The sequence below is a fragment of the Rousettus aegyptiacus genome, unplaced genomic scaffold (genome assembly GCF_014176215.1).
Source record: "Rousettus aegyptiacus isolate mRouAeg1 unplaced genomic scaffold, mRouAeg1.p scaffold_m13_p_6, whole genome shotgun sequence".
NCBI lineage: Eukaryota > Metazoa > Chordata > Mammalia > Chiroptera > Pteropodidae > Rousettus > Rousettus aegyptiacus.
The window spans coordinates 98,176,647-98,196,844 of NW_023416309.1; the positions used below are offsets into that span (position 1 = coordinate 98,176,647).

Below are 20,198 nucleotides of genomic sequence, written 5' to 3' on the forward strand. Positions count from 1 at the left end.
CTGTTGTGAGTCCAGGTGGATTCAGGGGACTGCAGGGCATTTGGTAGGGCCAGAGGGTGAACTGGGCTGGAGGCAGAATTGGGGGCAGTGGGGGCTACCACAGCCTCCACTGACAAGGACGACTCCTCCTTGACATCCTGACAGGTGCTCTCGCCACTTTCAGGGTGGAGAACCTGGGGCGTGACTTCTTAGTAGGGGTAGGGTAGGAGATGCAGAGTGTCCTGTCTCCAGGCAGCCTCCCATCCCCGTGCCCCAGATGCAAGAGGCAGGATCAGGGTCTAAAGCTGATGCTTTATTAAGCTCCTGCTGTACATCCTGTCCTGGGAACTGTAGGCATTAATCCACTATGGTCATTAGCTGGAATTTCTAGTTTCTAGAGAATTTTCTCTGCATGGAGGCAGGATGATCCAGATCAGCACAGTCCAGTATAGTAGCTGCTTGCCATGTGGGGCTATTTACATTTAAATTAAACTCATGTTAGTTCCTTAGTTGCATTGGCCTGTGTCGTGTCCAGTGGCCACACTGGCTGGTGGCGGCTGTGTTGGATGGTGCAGACTTGGGACATTTTCATTACTTGCAGAAGGCCTGTCCGGCAGCACTGGTCTGGCTGCCTGCCAGGTGGTCCTGTGGGCATGGATGTAGGCACTGGGAGTGCTGGGGGGATGGGCCGAGTCCCTGAATTCTCACCTCCTCTGCACCCAGATCCTGCGGATCTGCACGAGGTACACGCCCGAGCAGGACACAATGACCTTCTCGGATGGGCTGACCCTGAACCGGACCCAGATGCACAACGCAGGCTTCGGCCCACTCACAGACCTGGTTTTCGCCTTCGCCAACCAGCTGCTGCCCCTGGAGATGGATGATGCTGAGACCGGGCTGCTCAGTGCCATCTGCCTCATCTGTGGAGGTGGGCAGGGGGTCTGGGTCCAGTGACCAGACCCAGGGTGGTGGTGCAGCTGCTCACCAAGCTGTGCAGGGATCCTAGGGTCAGAAATAGACCTTGGCCCCTGTCAGGCCCCTGTCAGAGGGGGAAACCAAGTCCCAGAGGGGCAGGGTCTGGTCTGCGGTCACACAGCAAGGGTGTGGCAATGGAGACCTGAGCTCTGGTTCCTCATTTCTGGGTAGTGCTCCTAGGGGGATTGAGAGTGAGGGCTCGAGAGTCAGACCACCCAAGTTCAAATCCTGGCCGGCTGTGACCTTGAGCAGGTTGCTGAACTCCAAGCGCCCATTTCCGTAACATGAGGCAGTAAAGGTGATGGGCCAGTGGAGGTTATCATTAATAAATAGGGCACAGTGTGTCCAGAGTAAGACCCAGTAAATGTTGGCTGTGGTTACTATTGTTATGAGTTCTGCAATATTGTGCTGCCGTCCATAATGGGTGGGAATGGAACCTGCCTGGGAATCTCCCTCTGCTTTAGGTCTGCACTGCTTGTGTTTAGGCGACCCATCTCCATGAACTGGGCTGTCAGGGTAGGCTTTGGGCAACCACCATCCCCATCTCCTCTTTGCTTACATTTAAGAGCCTCTCAGATGGACCTTTTCTCTAAACACACAGACCACTCTCCCCTGCCCTGTTTGGGGAGGCCCCAGAAGAGCTGCTCAGGTTGTGGCCTTGGCAGGCCCACCCCCTAGTGGCCAGGCCTGGGAGCGCAGCTGTGTTCTTAGCTTGGCCTGGGCAGCTTTCTCACGGCTGCCACTGCCTCCTCAGACCGGCAGGACCTGGAGCAGCCAGACAGGGTGGACATGCTGCAGGAGCCGCTGCTCGAGGCGCTGAAGGTCTATGTGCGGAAACGGAGGCCCAGCCGTCCCCACATGTTTCCAAAGATGCTGATGAAGATCACAGACCTGCGAAGCATCAGTGCTAAGGGTGAGGCTCCCACATCTGGAGAGAGGTCCTGTCTGCCCGTGGGCCTGGCCCCGGACCTGCTGTTCACGCCCAGGGCCAGGTTCCCCACATCTGAGCCGACACCCCCCGTCTTTGTGCCCAGAACTCCTGTCTTTGATCTCTAGGGTGGCAGTGTCACTTCGCATGGTGGTTAAGGGCATGGCTCTGAAACCAGGCATTGTGGGTTATGTGTCCTTGGGTAGGTTGCTTAACAGCTCCGAACCTGTTTCCCATCGGAGGGGTGGGGATAGTGATGGGGTTTTCGGAGCTGTTTTGAGGTGTCAACAGGAGAAGCCATAGGACACAGCACACAGGAAGAGCCCAGTGTCAAACCAGGCAGCCTGACTCCAGAGCCCGAGTTCAGAACTTCTGAGCCCCGAGTTCAGTGCGCGGTGGATGCTGATGTTGGCAGTGCTGATTGTCCCACCGGCTGCGCCCTCCCTGCTGGAGTCACACCGCTTGCAGGGCTTGCCGGGCTGGGGGAGCTGGGCGTGTGTGCTAACCTCTGCCCTCCCTCTCCTGCAGGGGCTGAGCGGGTGATCACGCTGAAGATGGAGATCCCCGGCTCCATGCCACCTCTCATCCAGGAAATGCTGGAGAACTCAGAGGGCTTGGATACTCTGAGTGGACAGCCGGGGGGTGGAGGGCGGGATGGCGGTGGCCTGGCCCCACCGCCTGGCAGCTGTAGCCCCAGCCTCAGCCCCAGTTCAAACAGAAGCAGCCCGGCCACCCACTCCCCGTGACCACCTGTGCCCCGTGGACACAGCCCTCGCCCCTCGCCCGGCTTTTCTCTGCCTTCCTACCAACCATGTGACCCCAGCTAACCCTGCCCCCCACCTGACCTCCCTTCCCTGGACAAGAGGGAGGAGGTGGTGACTCTGGACAGAGGCTTGGGTGCCGTGGACTGCCATTTCTGCAGCCTGGGCTGATGTCAGGGGCAAGGTCATGAACTGAATGAGGACCCCTGGTCCTGGGCCTCTGGATGGGGCCTGGGGGCCTTGCGTTCATCAAGACAGTCTTCTGCCCACCTCGCCACATCTTCATCACCAGCAATGCCAGGACCTGGCTCCCCCATCCTCAGAACTTACAAGCCATTGCCCCCCGGTTTGGGGAACCCCCCTTGCCTCGGTTGGTGACAGAGGGGGTGGGCCAGGGGTGGGGGGGCTCCCCTGTACATACCCTGCCATACCAACCCCCAGGTATTAATTTTCGCTGGTTTTGTTTTTATTTTAATTTTTTTTTTGGTTTTGATTTTTTTAAATAAGAATTTTCATTTTAAGCACATTTATACTGAAGGAATCTGTGCTGTGTATTGGGGGGAGCTGGATCCAGAACTGGAGGGGGTGGGTCCTGGGGGAGGGCAGTGGCTCAAAGGGGCTCCCACTCTTCATGTCCCTGTGTCCCCCTAGTCCTTATTCCCAGTCTTTTTCTCCTCAGTTTTCTCTTTAAAACTGTGAAGTATTAACTCTCTGAGGCTGCCGCCCCTCCCGCCGCCCACCCCTTCGTGCTGGGGAAGCAGCCAGGCCCTCTTTTCCCTCTGCCTAACCACTGGGTGCGGACAGTTCCAGGCAGCCCCTAGAAGGAGGGGGCCCACCACAAGAGATGGGTTGGGGCAAAGCAAGAGGGGCCCTCAGAACATACAAGCCTTGTGTCCTTGACTGAGCTGACCCTCCCCCCCCCCAAATCAGGGCCCACATGATCTAAGCCCTCCAGCCCCCACTGTGAAGAGGCTGGCTGTAGGGCCTGATCTGTCCCTGCCTCCCAGCCTCACAGCCACCAGCACCATTCACAGGCCCCCAGATACACACGCGCGTGCACTCACACACACACTCGGAGACACAGCAGAAAGGCAGGCCAACAGACACACTTGGCCCAAGTTCCATTTCCCTGGCCTGCCCCACACCACTCACCCAACACTCGTGCCCCCTCCTTGCCCCGCAGGACGGGCCTATAGGGGGTCCCCTCCCTCATCCCCTGTACCCCCTGGGCTGGGGGAGCTGGCTCTGCCCTGCCCCTATGCCCTGGGGTTGGGGTCTCATCCCCCCAGAACCCGCTGGTGCACCTGTTACTGTTGGACTTTCCACTGAGATCTACTGGATAAAGAATAAAGTTATATTTATTCTACACATGCCTTGCTGCCTTTTCTCAGTGTCTGGACAGGGGGCTGGGGATTAGGGGGTCAGGTATGAGTACTGGGAGCTTTTCTCATGCTGAGTCTTTGAAGAAAGGCCTGCCCTCGGGAAGCCCTTGGTCTGGGGCCTACATGGCCTGTGTCAGGGAGGTCCAGTCTGGAGGTGGGGAAGGGAGAAGGGGAGAGGCTGCCCCTACTTTCAGGACATCCCCAGTCTGAGGCAGGAAGCCAGCCCTAGCTTCCTCAGCCCAGTCTGAGGAAGGAAGTTGGCCCTCAGAGAGTTCCTGACCCTTGGGAAGCCAGAGGTTGGGTGTGGGGGTCATTTAATCACAGGGGAATTCTATTTTTGGAGTGACCACAGATGTGACCTTAAAGGCGGGAGTAGCAGTTGGCATAGGAACCAGGGTCAGGGGCTCATGACAACCTTTTAAGAACATGGGATTGGGATGGAAGCTTAGGAGGCCAGCCCATCAGCCCTCTGCCTCCAAGCGGGTGGACCGACTATCCTGACCTCCCCGAGCCACCCCTAAGGTCACTCCATGAGCAGGAGACGCAGAAGACAGGATGCTCCTTGTTGAGAGGATCGAGTGTAGCAGCCCTCTAGGGTCCTCAGAGACCAATTTTACCTACCTCTCATGCTACACATTAAGGCCCAGAGAGGGCAGTGCCCTTCTCCAGGGTCACACAGCAAGTTAGTGGCCGATGGGGGACCAGTACTCAAAACTCCCACCTCTCCACCAGGGCTTTTTCCTGGAACTCTGAAGCCCTGGACAAAGTGACAAGCACCGAGGTCTGGGGGTCTGGGGAGTTGGCAGCGGAGGCCGTGTTCGGGAGGGTTAGCAGAATCGCTGGGAGAGAGAGCTGGGCAGGAGGGGATTTCTTCCACTGAGGTCTGCCTATCATTTCTACTTCAGCCACTAGGTGGCAGAAGGCCCTCGCTTATCTCACCATCTGGCTCAGGCTGCTGCAAGCCTGTGGACAGAAGCTTTCTTCCTCTAGTAATATTTTCTCACACCTTTTTTTTTTTTTCATAAATCTGAAATAAAATTTAACATACCTATGCACTATTCTATCACACTGTATTGTGAAGGAGAAATGAAGGGAATATACTACGAATTTCAACATGTGAATGCTTGGGCACAACCGCATGGCATAGATGACGGTCTCATGCTCGCTCCTATTTTTAATGAACGCATTTGGATTTAAAAGGAATAAGGTCAGAAGCCATTCTGTACATGAAGCACAGGAAATTTAAAGGTATGAATAGATGTTGGAATAAAAACTGACAATGTATAACAAAACTATGTAAAAAAAAAAAAATCGCCAAAGCAAAACCCTTAATGGTTTACCTGTAAAACAGTCACGTTTTGGGCTCGGGTAAATTATAAAGAGGTTTTACACTATGTAAATGTCCAGCGAGACACTCTAAAGTTGTGTGTGACCGTTCTTTATTGTGGGAGGACATCTTACCATTCCTAGTCCTTGCCCACTAAATGCCAGCAGGGACCTCCTCACGTGACAACTAGAACAATGTCCCCTACATTTACAGAATAACTCCCTTGGGGTAGTAACTTTGCTGTTGGGACCCTCCAGGGCCTGAGGTTTTCCACGATGGTTCACAGCTCACTGCTGTAGAGTAGTTTCTCAACTACGGCACAAGTGACATTTGGGGCCCAGGAATTCTTTATTGAGAGGCTGTCTGGTGCACTGTAGAATGCTTAGCAGCATCCTGGGCCTCTGCCCACGAGAAGCTAGTTGCAGTTGTAACTACCAAATATATCTGCAAACATTGTCAAATTTCTCTTGGGGGTGGATATTGCCCCCTGCTGAGAACCACTGCAGTAGAGTCTGGTTATAGAGGGGTGACATGTGCTTTGCATGGTGCCAGGTGCTGTTCTTAATGGGGGGGACTGACTCGAGGATGGTGACCAGGATACAGCTTGGGAAGGGCAGTGATGGGGGCTTGCTTGGGCCTATGGAAGCCCAGGATTGGGACAGGGTTTGGAGGGCTTCCTGGAAGAAGTGCTCCCTCCCACCTAAATCTCTAAGGGGAAGAGTTAGCCAGGTGGGATGCAGAAGTGACAAATAGCTTCACATGATCAAAAACTGTCACCAGCTCTGTTTTTACCATTTTGGTTTTTCACTGGAATAGTGGAAGAGAAAAGGCTATAGAGGCTGGGACAGGCTCAGGCCAAAACCAGTTCAGGAGTTTGTCTTGATCATGAGGGTGATGGATAGTGAAAGATCTTAAGCCAGCAAGGGAGGTGTTCATATTGGAAATGCAGGGGCCAGGAGCAGAGGTTCTGAGAGCACTCCAGGCCATTGGTGATGGGGCTGACCCTGGGCAGCCTCTGAAGGGGTGGAGAAGAGTGGACAAGGGAAGGAAATGCTTAGATGGTAAAACAGGAGGACCAGGTGATTATGGGGTGTGGCAGGCAGGCAGAGGACGGGCTGGGGCAACAGCAGGTGCAGGTAGCCTGGCTGGCTGGAGACACCAGCAACTGAGAGAAGTGAGAATCTTGAGCTGATGGTTTCTCCCCACCTTTTCTGTCCCTCACTCCACTCCAGCCACATTGGCCTCCTTGCCGGCCTCAAACGCCCCCAGCATGTTCCGAAGCCTCAGGGCCTTTGCACCTGCCGTTCCCTCCAACTGGAATGCTCTTCCTGGAGACCGCTCCATGGCTAGCCTCTCGCTACATTCTGCTCCCCCGTCACTCTTCAGAGATGCCTTTCTCTCTCCCTTTACCCTTACTGCAACCTGGCGGTATATTCTATATTTATTGTCTGTCTTCTCCACCAGAATGTAACCTCCATGCAGGTTTTGTTCACTACTGTAGCCCAACATCTGGATCTGCTCTGTTCTATACAACAGCCACTAGCCACATGTGGCAACTGACTCGTGACCTGTGGCTGGTCCAAAATCAAATGTGCTCCAAGTGCAAAAATACACACTAGATTTCAAACAGTACAAAGAATATGAAATATCTCAACATTATTTTCTATTGATGATGTGCTGAAATACTATTTTGGACATATTGGGTTAAAGAAAATATATTACTAAAATAAATGTCACCTGTTTCCTTTTACTTTTTAATGTGGCTAATGGAAAACCTGAAATTACACATGTGGCTCACATCCTATTTCTATGGAACAGTGCTATCTCAAAAACTGCCTGGCATATAGTAAACGCTCAACAAATATTGGTTGACTTAGTACATCTGGAAAACAGCTGGACATCCAGGTCTGAGTTTGTGTGGAGGGTTCTAGGCTGCAGACACAGAACTGTCATCAGAGAGATGGTGGAACACTCCATGAGCATGGGTAAGTGCTTTGGCCTCGGGGATACCTTAAGGTCCTCATTAAACACCTTCTAAACACCTCTTATGGGCTAGCTAGACAGCGATGCCATCCAGCAGATCTCTCTGCCTGGGGATGCACCGGTGCCATGGGGTGTCTAGCTCTGACTTGCAGGTGGGGCTGTCAGGGAAGGCATCTGTTTTCTTCCCAAGCGAAACCAAAAGGCAGGTAGTCCTTAGCTAGGGATGGAGGAGTGTAGCTGCAGAGAAGGAGGCTGCTCCAGGCAAAGGAACAGCATGTTCAAGGACTCGGAAGTAAAAGTTGTCACAATGCTTGGTCGGAAGAGAAACTTCAGTATGGATTGGAGCACGGAAACCCTGGGGAGCCAGAGGGATGGGGCTGGAGGCCTGAGAGGCAGAGCCTGTGGGGCAGTAGGGCAGGGCTGAGGATAGGGGAACCCCAAGGGCCTAAGTAGGGGCTATTTAGAAAATCCCCTCCAGCTGCTGTGTGGAAGGAGAACCAAGGAAGAGGCAGGAGAGGAGGACCGAGGGGAGAGGGCAACGGACGTAGGAGAAAATCGGGTTGAGTGGGTCATGGCAGTCTGCTCAGCAGGGTCTGAGGGAGACCAAGGTATGTGGTCAGATGGTGGCCCCTGGTTATTACTTAGCCCCAGGGTGATCTTATAGAGAGTGGTCCCACTGAGGTGGTAAAGGAGAAAGAGAGATGGGAGCAGAGGAGAGACAAGAGGTGGACGGGACGGGAGTTATCCTGTAGGCAATTCCTTGTATTCTCCCAGGAGAGAGGGGGGTGATGGTTGCAGGGAAATGTAGGGCCAGGAGCATGTTTGGGGGTGGGTTTCTTAGGATGTGAGGGGCTTAACTATGTTTTGGGCCCGGGGGAACTGCAGCAGGGTGAAGAGGGTGAAGTTAAAAAAGAGTCCTGCCCTCTGATCCCACTGCCCACCTCAACTCTACCTCCATGAGAGGGAGGGAGGGGCTGGCCACCCAGCCACCAGGCGGATGGTGTAGATGGTCCCCACAAACTCTACCAGACCCAGGCCTGCCCAGGGTGAAGGGCACCTCCCCTTCCCCTGCCTTCTTGTGCGGGATCCATCAGGAGGGGAGACCTGCCCATGATGCCACTGCAGGTAGAGATGGAGCCACTGTGGCTGCTGCTGGCACTGGATCCTGGCCACCCACACAGTGCACATCGGACATCCCACACACAGAGCTTACACCGGGCATACGCATTCCCACAGAGAGCCCCCACGTGGCGCGCATGTGTGTACACACATGCACACAGGGCTCGCACAGGATATTCACGTGCATGCACACACTCAAAGGGCACAGAGGTTTTACACGTGCACACGCATACCGCCCACAATCTATATGTGTACATGTATGCACATGCACAGAGAACCACACAGAGGCCACGCCTTGGTCTGAAAGAGGGGAGGCCCTCTGGATGGATGCTGGCATCACAGCTGTTTTTGTCCTCGGTAAAACAACCAGGTCACCACCTGAACCTCCACTTTCCACTCTGCCCTGCCCTCCACTTGTCCACTTTCTCTCAGCCCGCCTGGCTGCCTTCCTTTCCACCTGGATCATGGCATCAAAGATAGGCCTTAGTCCAGCTCTGCTGGGAACACCAGAGACCTGCAGAGGTTGCCCTGTGGGCCACCCCCACTGCATGGAGCCAGGGGACAGGTCTGGCAGAAGCCACTTCTGACTTCTGCAGTGAGCGCCCGAGTGGTGGGGTCCCGCCTCCGATCTCACCCTCCGCCTAAAGCAGTTCTAGATGGCCAGGTCTTGACGGACAGCTGCCAGGGACGCCTTGCTGCGGCCGCTGTCACCCTCGCAGTCGCCGGCCGGCGCCCGGTGAGCATAGGGGTCGGGCCCGGGGCACCGGGGGGGCTTGGCTGGCGGCGGCGGCGGCGGCGGCGGCGGGAGCAGGTTCTGCGCCTCCTCGTGCGCGCCGTTGCAGCGATTGTCGCGCTCGGCCGCTTGGCGCGGGCGGCCCTTCCAGAACAGGTGGCCCAGCTCGGCCACGCTGAGCAGCGCCGAGAGCAGCCCCACGGCGAAGTAGAAAACCACGAAGACGGTCTTCTCGGTGGGCCGGCTCACGAAGCAGTCCACGGTGTGCGGGCACGGCGGGCTGGCGCACGCGAAGTGCGGAGCCACGCGGAAGCCGTAGAGCAGCGTCTGGCCGGCCAGGAAGGCCAGCTCCGCCAGCAGGCGCAGCGCCACGCTCAGCAGGTAGCAGTGGCGCGCGCGGCGCGCGCGCAGGGCGCCCTCGGGGCGCCCCGGAGCGCAGGGCGCCCCCGCCTCGGCGGCCGCGCCGCCCGGCTCCTTGCTGGCCTGGTGCATAGAGTAGATGATGAACAGCACCGGCGGCGCCGAGAGCAGCAGGATGTGGAAGAGCCAGAAGCGGTAGTGGGAGACCGGGAAAGCGCGGTCGTAGCAGACCTGGCGACAGCCTGGCTGCAGCGTGTTGCACACGAACTCCTCCTGCTCGTCCTCGAACACGGCGCCGCCCACCGTGGCCAGCACGAGGATGCGGAATATCAGCATGGTCACCAGCCACAGGCGTCCCACGAGCGGCGACTGCAGCTGCACGGCGTCCAGCAGCGAGCCGAGGAACGCCCACTCCCCCATGGTACTAGGGACACAGGGCGGGGTCAGAGGCCGTTGATCCGCGCCCTCCACCCCTCCATGCCCAGTTAGGACCAGTTAGACCTCCTCTAACTTGGGGTGAGTTGGGGGTCAGCTATGTCTGGGTGTAGCAGGGATTTTGTGGGAACAAAGGCGTTAGCGGTGGTGGGAGGCGGGAGGGTTAGGTGATTCTCAATTATGGGTGCCCATCTCCCTGGGGCCAGTGGGTGCTGGAGAGGAGCTGATGGGTGCTGGGGAAGAGCTGCACCCTGGTGCTCTAGCCAGACCCGTAGCCTGCTTATTTGGATCCTGTGCCCCGCCGGAATCCCGATGTGTAGGGGACTTGGAGGTCAGCAGGGCCAACCGGACTGCATTTGTAGAAGCAGAAACCATCTGCAGCCTGAGTGCTCAGGACAGGGGTGATGCCTGGAATCCAGGACTCCAGGCCCAATTTGGTACCCCTGGGCGAGGAGGGGGCCACAGACCCAGAGGGACCCCACCTCCTTCTTTCTCCGCCCTTTTTACTGCAGTAATTCCTCTCAGAATTGCGGGGTGACACAAAAGTAGCCCTCTCTTCCATAACTCCATCAAGATCCTTTGTCCTGAGTGTCCCCTGCTAGTCGACCTCAAGGAGGCAGGAATGCGGACCCAGCCCTCTCCCATCTCCTTCCTGGCGCCCCTCAGCTTCTAGTCTCCCACATCTGCTGGGAGCCTCCCAAAACTCACACTCACAAGCCCCACAGGCCCCTGTTGCCCCCAGGCCCTCGGCCGACCCCACTCACCCTGTGGCTGGAGCTGAGGTATTAGCGCTGAGCGAGGGATCTTAGGAGACGGCTGGGACCTGTTCCTCCTGGTCCTTTCATTTTCCCTTTCGGCTTTGGCCAGCATGGATGACAGGACAGGATGGCTGAGAGGGGCTAGCTCTCCTCCCTCTCTTAAAGGGACAGGGTGACCCTGTTGGCTGGGTCCACCCTTGGGAAAAGCCGCATGGCCACGCCCCTTGCTGGGCTCTGCCCGCTCTCCCTTTCCCTCCCTCACCCACCCCCACCCCTTCCCCATCACCATCCTGCATGCTGTGTCTGGAAATGGGGGAGGCGGTTAACCAGAGCTGTATCCCTTATTGAGGGAATGTCATGGAAGCCCATCCTCGACAGACTCCTCCAAATCGGAAGGCCTACATCCACCATGAATCATCTCCTTTGAAGGCGGTCTTCACCGTGAGGGAGGTCTAGTGCTGGTGTTGGGGGTACTGGTATTTTCAGAAGCGGCGCACACCTAGTGACCCTGGTTCCAGCTCTGCTACTGACCTTTGACGAGTCACTGAGCTCTTCTGAGCCAGAGTCTCCCGGCTTGTTAACAGAGGAGGCTGGGCCAGCTGACCCCCATTTCCTTCCCTCTCTACATTATAATGCTCAGGTCCCAGTCATGTTACAGAGAACAGAAAAAAAAATGCCCAGAAAACTGCCACAAGGAAAAACATTACGGGATCAAGAGTGGCTGGTGGCCTTAGTAGTTAGAGAAAAACCGTTGCTTCCTTCCTGCTTTTCTGTAACTTCCAGACTTACTACAATGAGCATGCTATTTCATAATGTGGAAAATAGAGATAAAGGTTTCTCTTTCTCCATAATGCTCTGAACCGTATCATCTTTGGGTTCAGGTGGCAGGAGAAGCCGTCCTATAGGGGAGGAGAGCTAGGATGACCCATGGTGACCTGAGCAGCTAGGGAGGGGACACTCCCAGGTAGATACGTTTTATTTGTTCCTTCTGCCTTCCTAGGTGTCTTCCCCAACCGCGCACCATTTCCCTCCCTCATGGGGGCACCTGCTCTGGGCCATGCCCTGTGCAGAGCCCATCACATCTGAGCCACTGAGGGGCATGGGATCCCTGGCAGAAGGGAAGCTGAGGCTCAAAGAATCTGTGCTGCTTGCCCACAGTCACACAGCCAGGAAATAGCAGGTCCCGGCCTCACGCCTGGCCTGACTGGTTCTGAGTTCATATTCTTAAGCCCATCATGGGACTGTCCTCCCTCCAGCCTGGCTGGCTTTCCCAGGTGGTATCCTAGGGCCTGTTAGTCCCCAGAGCTTTGGCCAGACTGGTGGGCCATGCCTGCCCTCCCTCGCCTGCTCTATAACAGTTCTTCTCCCCTTGGGTCAGGGGGACTGTATGATTTTCCATGTTGACAAGGACCCCCCTGGCCTGATTTCAGGGAGGGGTGGGAAATGTACCTTTTACCCACAGTGGCTCAGGGGCCCAGCCCCGCCTGGAAAAACCCTAGGTCAACCCTCTCCGCCCTTTGTGCAGGGTTCCCTTGGGAGTGAGCCTGGGTGGGGAGACACTACCCTGGATGAAGTCCAAAGGAAAGTGCATGCTTGGGCCCCACATTCCAAAAACAGGAAGTGGGGTGGGGGCCCTGCGATCTCCCCATCCTGATCCCCCTCCTGCTTTTAGCAAAGCTGCTCCCTGACTCCCCAACCCCCGCCCCCAGCTGTGGGGGCACAGGGACACACCTGATCTCCCTTGACTGTCCAGGAATAGTCCCTACCCTGTCCCCATGGCCTCTGCTGGATCAGGACACTGGCCCAGCCTGGAAAAAACCCATCAAACTCTTTTGCCTGTTGGGAGCGGAAAGTGGCAGAGGTGGTAGGCTTGGGGGAGGGGAGTGGAGAGCCCACGGTCACCCTGTGTCTTACCCAGGCTCTGATGCCACAGGGCCAGACACAGGAGACTCTGCAATCTCAGGCCCATCCTCCTTCCCAGATAGTGCTGTCCAGCCTGGGAGGAGGTGTCGTTGATGCTAACCAGGGCTGGCAGCATGTGGCCCTGTTCTTGGCTGTACTTGAGGTCTGGGGCTGGGCCGAGAGGCCCATACTGCCCTGGTCCATGTTCAGTCTGTGTCCCAGACACTATTCTACCCCATCTGGCTGTGGATCCACTTCCCACGTCTGCTGCCCATGGACACACATATGCAGACACATATATGTAAGTCTTTACAGAAACGTTGCCTTTTAGTGTGGCCTTCCCTAGCTGCCCTAACTGGAATTTAAACCCTTACTTCCTGTCCCTTTTCTCAGCTTTATTTCCTTTGCGCTGATCAGTCCATAACATACTTTATATTTTTCTTATATATCCTGTGAGGCATCCCTCTCTCCCATTAGCATGTAAACTCTGTGAGGGCAGGGATTTTGAGCACTTTATTCACTCTCCTGTCCCCAGGACCTAGAACAGATCCTAGCACACACATAGTAGATGCTCAATTAATATTTATCGGGTGGATGAATGAATGAAGTGGGGTGGGAAGGTGCAGATCTTCTCTGCCCCAGTCTTGGGTAGAAGTGAAAACTCCAGAATAGATTAATGATAAAATCCTCCTGCCCCCAGCTCAGCCTGGGTGGGCAAGGCGAGAGGGCAGTGGGTGGTGGGCATGGTTGCTTCCCTTTGGGTTCTTCTCTTCGTCCTCGGCAGCCCCTCCCACACCTGGCTGCACAGTTTCTGACTCTTCAGACTCTTCCGAAGAGCTGGAAAACCCTCCAGATCACTGGTCATCCCTGCTTCTCTCTCATTTGCCCTGGCCCTCAGTCTTCACTGGGACCGGCTCGATGGCCAGGCCTTACCTCCTCCCTTGGCTCTGTACGTCTTTAAGATTAGGTTTGGCCGCAACAGCAAAAATACTAAACAGTGGCTTACACCAGAGAGAAGCTTGTTTCTGTCTCACAGAACAGGAGGAGGGCGGCGGGCCTTTCAGAGCTGGAGGAAAAGTGCCCCAGGGCACAGACTCTTTCTAAACCCCCTCCTTGGTGTGGTCCTTGTCCTCCTCCATGTTCCATAGATCATTCCTATCCAGGCAGCAGATGGAGGAAGGGATGCAGGTGGAAGAAATAGATGCAAGGACTTCTTTCTCTTAGAAAAGTCCTGGGAAGCTACTATGTGACCCATCCGCTCCCATGTCGTGGGCCAGGATGGCCTTCCGCAAGGAAGGCCGGGAAATGCCGTCTTTATTCTAGGTGGCCTTGCACCCTCGAAGGGAGAATTTAGCCTTAGTTGTCACAAATCTGCTTCTAGTATTGGCCCTTCATGCTGACGTGGGGAGTCAGAGACTCCGTTCCCTCCGAGTCTACCCCCAACAGCTGCGCCTGTCCCATTTCTTCCTCAGGATGAGGGAAACCTCCTGTCTTGCTTGTCGTCTTACCCACAGGCCCTTCCTCCATGTGCCTCTGCGAAGTCCTGTCCCCCCTTTCTTGGGCTTGAGCAGAGGAGTCATTACTGCCACTGGAGTACTCCTTCCCCTCCCCCCACCCCCACACACACCTGGTCTCTTCTCCTCACGTCACTCATGTCTAGTTGTATATGTAGCAACTTTGCTCAGTCAGGATAATAACTGGGCCTGACGGTGGCTGGGCCCTACAGGCAGCCTCATCTGAGCTACTGAGGGGCCTGGGATTCCCTCTATTCCTTTCCTTGAAAGCCCAGAGTGAACTGACAGAAGAGAGAAAGTGCTTTAAGGTTGGGGTGGGGAAGGATAAGGATCTGAGTTATCAAGAGAGTCTCTCAAAGTCCCTTTCTCCCTCCATGCAGCTCTAGATGACCCGCGTTTGTAAGTGCCAAGTTATATAAGCAGCCGCAATCACAGCCTGTAGCCTGGGGTCCCTGACTGCCTCTCCATCACCCCAGGGACAGAGGTGGGATCAGGTTAGCTCAAGATTAATTCCTGGGCAGACCAAAGTAACTCCCTCCCTGAAAGCAAGACTTCTGGGTCCAAAGGACTGTCCTTGGCCAGGCCCTGGGAAGTCACGAACAGTTACTAGAGACAGAAGACAAAGTCACCTATATGTGACTTTGAGCTTCTGTTTTTCCATCTAAATTTGTATTTACTATTATGTCTTTTTACACAAACAGGATGTTTTAGGCCACCTTGAGGCCAATGAAGTTACAGTCTTATTCAAAAGAAACAAATTTGACTCCAGAAAGTGCTGAGGAAAAGTGTAAAGGGGAATGTAAAATGATATGACTGCCTTGAAAAGTTTGGCAGTGTCTTATAAAGGTAAACATATACTTAACAAATGGCCCAACCGTTCCATGTCGAGGTACTTACCCACGTGATATGAAAAAACATGTCTATAAAAAACATTTTTCAATCTAATGTTCCCAACAACTTTATTTATAATAGGCTGAAACTGGAAACAACCCAAATGTCCATCAACAGGTGAAAAGATGAACAATCCATATAGTGGAATAATATCCAGCAATTAGAAAAGAAAGAACTGCTGATACATGCAGTCACCTGGATAAACTTCAAAAACATTATGCCAAATGGAAGCCAGACCCAAAAGCATCCATGCTGTAGAATTCCATTTATATGAAGTTCTAGAATAGGTAAAACTAACTTGTGAGGACAGGAATCAGATTAATGTTTGTCTGGGGTTGGAGTCAAAGAGACACATAAGAACTTTTTGGGGTGATGGAAATATTTTATGTCCTGATTGTGAGGGTTAGTGGTTAGGCAGGAGTATACGTTTGCCCAAAGTCATCAGTCAGTACACTAGTGCATTTTATGTGCTGTAAATTACACCGCACTAAAGTTGCTTTAAAAAGAAAATGGTGATGTCGGTCGGTACAGAAATTCTCCTGAGGAGGTGATGAAAAGATACATTAGTGGTTTCATGGAGATTCTTCAAGGCAGGATTAATAGTCTCCCCGAGATGCATTGAAAATCTCTTCCCAATAACCCCAGTGCATGTTTTGGTTAATTCCAGATCATATTAGTAGGTGACATCTTTAGTTCTCTTAAGTGGGTTTCTGCCTAAAAATAATCTGAAATCACATCTCTAACACGGAGGTCAGAGTATCACTTAGGAGGAATATTGGCCACCATTTTCCACTCTTGTTCATGCTAGATTTTCCACAATCAAAGACTCAGTTACTGTGTCAGAAGGGAGTTTTATGTACTATACAAAATGCTATACAAAAGCTACAGCCTGAGCAAATGACCTGCTTGCTAGTCTGCCTCATGGCCACTGCCGCAGACCTCGCAAAGCGACTCAGTTAAGAGGTTTAGTGTTATCACATGACTGCAGCATGGGCCACGGCTGCTGAGCACAGTGCCACCTTTGTCTGCTCATCCTCCTCAGTGTCATACCTTTAGGTGGTCCTCTGATTAAGGTCTCTGCCTACGTTCTCTCCTCCAGTTTATAGTTGTAGCTTTCATAGCAAATCAAAGATGGCTTTACGTGGACAAAAAACATCAGAGTCTTTGGAAATCTTGCGGTGCACTGGACCAGGAAAAATAATTTGAGATCCGAAGGCAGCTTGAAGTTGGCTTGTTTTTAGACTCCTTGTTTCCCAGAGCAACTTGACTGCCGGTTCTAGCATTGTCATTATCAGGACTGACAGCCGTGTAACATGCGAATCAGCTGGTGGGCAGCTCTTTAAATCAACGGTGAACTTTGTTGTATCCGGGGGTTGTATGAACAGAAAAAATTAAGACTACAAGGTTCTCTAGAAGATGTTTTAATGGATTTTTTCATCTCTTTAGTTATCCCAAGAGCACCCGCTTTGATGTGGTTGAGAAATGTTGGAAGGTGATTCCGGGTTGAGCTCTTGCTATATAGCTCAGTAGCTTCACAAACTGTCCTCTCGTTTTCCACAGGTAAATCGTCACAACTGATGCCTATCAGTAGGTCATGTGTCAGATACATGGAAGCTTTCTGGTGGTACCCAGAAGTGAACTTGTGCCCAACAATCTTTTAGCATCCTATTTCCTTACAGAACTTGACAATTCTCTGCATTTATTTTTTATTAAATACTTTTGACATTGTTGCAACACATCTTCTCCTTGTAGCAAACATATGTCATAAAACTGTTGTACAGTGCTATAATTTATTGCCAAATTACTGTGTGTGCATAAGTTACTCTCATCTATAAATAAGGCAGTATAGTCACACCAACATTCCCTAGGTGTGAATGTGTTTTTTATTACTAATTCATTCATGAACATGACCTGAAGTAAGAACTGTCTACGACCATGGCCACCCTGAACGTGCCCGATCTCGTCTGATCTCGGAAGCTAAGCCGGGTCGGGCTTGGTTAGTACTTGGATGGGAGAATACCTAGGAATTCTGGGTGCTGTAGGCATTTTAAAAAAAAAAGAACGACATATTGCAAGAAAGATCTTATGACAAGGGGGTTCAATGCCTTCGACAGCAAATACTACACCAGTGAAGAACTGCTCTTTGTTGAAGAATTTTAATTGGTCCAGCAAATATACAGAAAATTCGAGATTGATCTCTTGTGATAGATATGACTGTATCCTACGAATATCTTTAGCACTAGATTGGAAAAACTAGTCTTTCTAATGAAAGAGGATCAAGTGAGTGATTCCTGAGAAAAAGGGAACTCCAAGTGAACTTATTTGCAGCATTAAGAACTGTGGCTGGCATATGCATGATCTCAGGTCATCTTGGGTTATTTAGGTACCAAAATGGACTTTAGAACCAATAGGATATAGATTAAGTCCTCACTTAATGTTGATGATAGCTGATATAATTCAGTCCAAGTTCGAAGGCCTGAAACCCGGGAGCACAGATGTCCAAAGGCAGACCGGATGTCTTCTTAGCTGAGAGGTAGCAAATTTGCCCTTCTCCCACCTTTTTCTGTTCAGGTCCTCGATGGTTTAGATGATGCCCACGTGCATTGGTGAGCGTGATCATCTTCTTTGCTTAAGTCTATTGATTCAAATGCTAATTTCTTCTGGACACATTGTCACACTCGGTTTGTTCAGGTTTGTAATGGTGCAGCACATGAGTGAAAGAGAAAAGTACTTGAGACTGATTCCTGGAATGATACCAGTTCAGTATCACATTAGAATGAGAACTTTTACATTACTTTTATAAGCAGAAAAAATATTATAAAGCTATTTTCATTTTGAAACAAATGTTTGAAATGAAATGTTAATTTTCATAAAATATAGGAAAATGCAGAAAAAAGCAATCATTCAAATCTAATTATTCACAGAAAAGCAGCTAACATTTTGCTGTAATTTGCAATAGGTCTTTCCATACACATAGCATTGGCTCTCATATTTTAGTGTGCATCAGAGTTAACTAGACCTTGTTAAAACAAATACTTCTAAGTCAGTAGTTCTGGGGTGGGCTCAATAATTTGAATTTCTAACAAACTCTCAGGTCATGCTCATACTACTGGTCCAGGGACCACACATAAAGCACTGATATATAGTTCACACCTTCGCTATTCCAAGTAGGGTCTCCAACCAGCAGCATTATCACTTGGGGACTTGTTAGTAATGCAATCTCTGGCCCCACCCCAGACTTACTCAGAATCTGCAGTTTAACGAGATCCCTAAAGGATTTGTAAATTTTTGAGAAGCACTGGTTTATATTTGAGCCTCATACTATCTAGCCTTTCCTCCCTACTGCATTGTGGTATAATTTCCGTAAAATAAGATGAACTCTTTTATAAGATAATTCGGTGAGTTTTGATGAATTATATAGGATAGTTCTGTATCTCCCCCTCCCCCAATATGACTTTCCTATGTTATTAAATGTTCCGCTGTTCAGTTTTTCACTAGTGTAAATAATGGTTCAATGAATGCTTATGGACACAAATGTTTTTCCAGACTTCAGAATAATTTTCCAGAAGTAGAATTACTGAGGAATGAGATACTGGGCAGACAAGAACAGATGTCCACTACTCTAGAAGAAAGTGAATTAAACTTTTTTCTATGTGTTTGGGTTTCAGGAAAAATAGCTAAAAATCACTTCCAAAAAATTCCATTGCAGCAGAACAGTGGGATGCAATGTATCAAAAAACAAAAAAGCCTTATTAGTCTTATTTTTGGATCCCTTACTTTCTCAATAACCATTCTTTTGTAATTTCTAATCTATGTGGTATCTATTTCTCTAAGCGATGTTTCATATGTGTAGGAATAACTACATTCTATAAAGGGTCTAAATGTATACAACCATCAAGGTTATTAGTACTAGAATTTTTATCTCCTAGAATATCAATGGGTTAAAAAATGAAGTCAAGGTATGTATTCGCGTGGAGTCTTTTTAGTTAGCGAGTACTTTAGCCATCAGGAGCAAACTTCTACTTTCAAAAGGGAAACATTTCTGATAGTCTCCTTTCTAAAGAGTTTATATCCTTTATCCTATTATTTTGCACACAAATAAATACATATTTACCAGACAGGGATTTCATCTTCGATTTGCTTTCTTTACTCAGCAATGTTGTATATTTTCATGTCAATAAATAACATATGATCATTCTTAATGAGTAACTGGTATTCCTCATTGTACCATAATTTAAACCAATTGTTTTACTAAATGTCTCCTATTGCTGAACATTGAGTTTACAATCAATTTTATTGTTACAGACATTTTAGTAATAAGCACCTTTGTATGTGGCTTTTTTGAGATAATTGTAGATTTACATGTAGTTGTGAGAAGCAATACAGAGATCTATTATATGTTTTGTCCACTTTCCCTTAATGGTGGGATTTTTCCAAGTTATATCATAACCAGGGTATTGACATTTCCTTTGTTACTTGAACTTGCATTTGTGTGTTTACTTAGTTTTTTGTACAACCAATTCTTCTCTTGAACTGAATTTAAGTGAGACTTGCTGTAACAAAAAGCTTGGTCATTTTGTCTATATTCTGATGAAAGGGCTCGTTTTTTCACATTTTTGTCAATAGTCCCCTTGGGGATGTTTAGGATGTCCCTCTGTAACTCAGGATCACTTTTCTTTTAGCACCTTTTAAAATCATTTTATTTTTGACATTTAAACATTTAGTCTACTTGAACTTACTTAAGTGTAAGGTACGAGGAGGGGATGGACTTTTTTTTCTAAGTGATTACAGAGTTGCCTTGATATAATTGATATCAAGTATTTGACTATGTTATCAAAATAGCTGTTAAAATAGTGAATCATTAAAAAAAGCCCTCAAGCATATTTAAAACTACTGATGTGGGGCCAAGGCCTTTTGAGAATGGAGATGAAGAACTTAGTACTCACGCATAAAATCCATGAACAAACCTGGTTGGCCATGCTTAGGTCCTGGTGCCTATCTCTTAGACCCATCACTATGGCCAGGCGCTGTCAGGCACATCAGAATATGATGAGAGTAGTTTTCAAACAGAAGTAAAAAAAAAAAAAAAAAAAAAAAAAAAAGGAAGTGAAGAGGGATATATTTTAAAGTTTCAAAAGGGTATAGTGCAGG

The 20,198-nt window shown here is 50.7% G+C and overlaps 2 protein-coding genes, 1 long non-coding RNA gene and 1 pseudogene across 12 annotated transcripts in view; 2 read left to right on the plus strand and 2 right to left on the minus strand.

Moving 5' to 3' along the window:
- The window catches only part of RARA (retinoic acid receptor alpha), a 43,508-nt gene extending 39,499 nt beyond the window's left edge, over positions 1–4,009 (plus strand). For all 9 annotated transcript variants that reach the window (XM_016164738.2, XM_036222657.1, XM_016164737.2 and 6 more), the window contains 3 exons: positions 703–907; positions 1,709–1,867; positions 2,411–4,009. In XM_016164738.2, coding sequence (XP_016020224.1) covers positions 703–907; positions 1,709–1,867; positions 2,411–2,628 — 582 coding nt within the window. In that variant the 3' untranslated portion in view covers positions 2,629–4,009. The remainder of the gene's footprint in view (positions 1–702; positions 908–1,708; positions 1,868–2,410) is intronic.
- A 67-nt stretch (positions 4,010–4,076) lies between these two features.
- Positions 4,077–10,844, minus strand: GJD3 (gap junction protein delta 3). The gene is made up of 2 exons (XM_016164598.2): positions 10,747–10,844; positions 4,077–9,971 (listed from the first exon to the last, which is right to left on the minus strand). Exon 2 carries the CDS (start codon positions 9,965–9,967, stop codon positions 9,107–9,109), a length of 861 nt encoding a protein of 286 aa, XP_016020084.1. The 5' UTR covers positions 9,968–9,971; positions 10,747–10,844; the 3' UTR covers positions 4,077–9,106.
- A 6,128-nt stretch (positions 10,845–16,972) lies between these two features.
- LOC118604082 lies at positions 16,973–17,092 on the plus strand (annotated as a pseudogene).
- Positions 17,093–17,187: 95 nt separating this feature from the next.
- Positions 17,188–20,124, minus strand: LOC118603802. 2 transcript variants are annotated; one of them, XR_004951284.1, is made up of 2 exons: positions 20,015–20,124; positions 17,188–17,791 (listed from the first exon to the last, which is right to left on the minus strand). It is a non-coding gene; the product is annotated as an uncharacterized LOC118603802 (long non-coding RNA). The 2 variants fall into 2 exon arrangements; XR_004951283.1 differs by having other exon boundaries at positions 19,994–20,124.
- Positions 20,125–20,198: the final 74 nt, after the last annotated feature.

Bases quoted from the DNA above. Each gene is read 5' to 3' on its own strand.
- GJD3 (XM_016164598.2), bottom strand. From the start codon at position 9,967: ATGGGGGAGTGGGCGTTCCTCGGCTCGCTGCTGGACGCCGTGCAGCTG.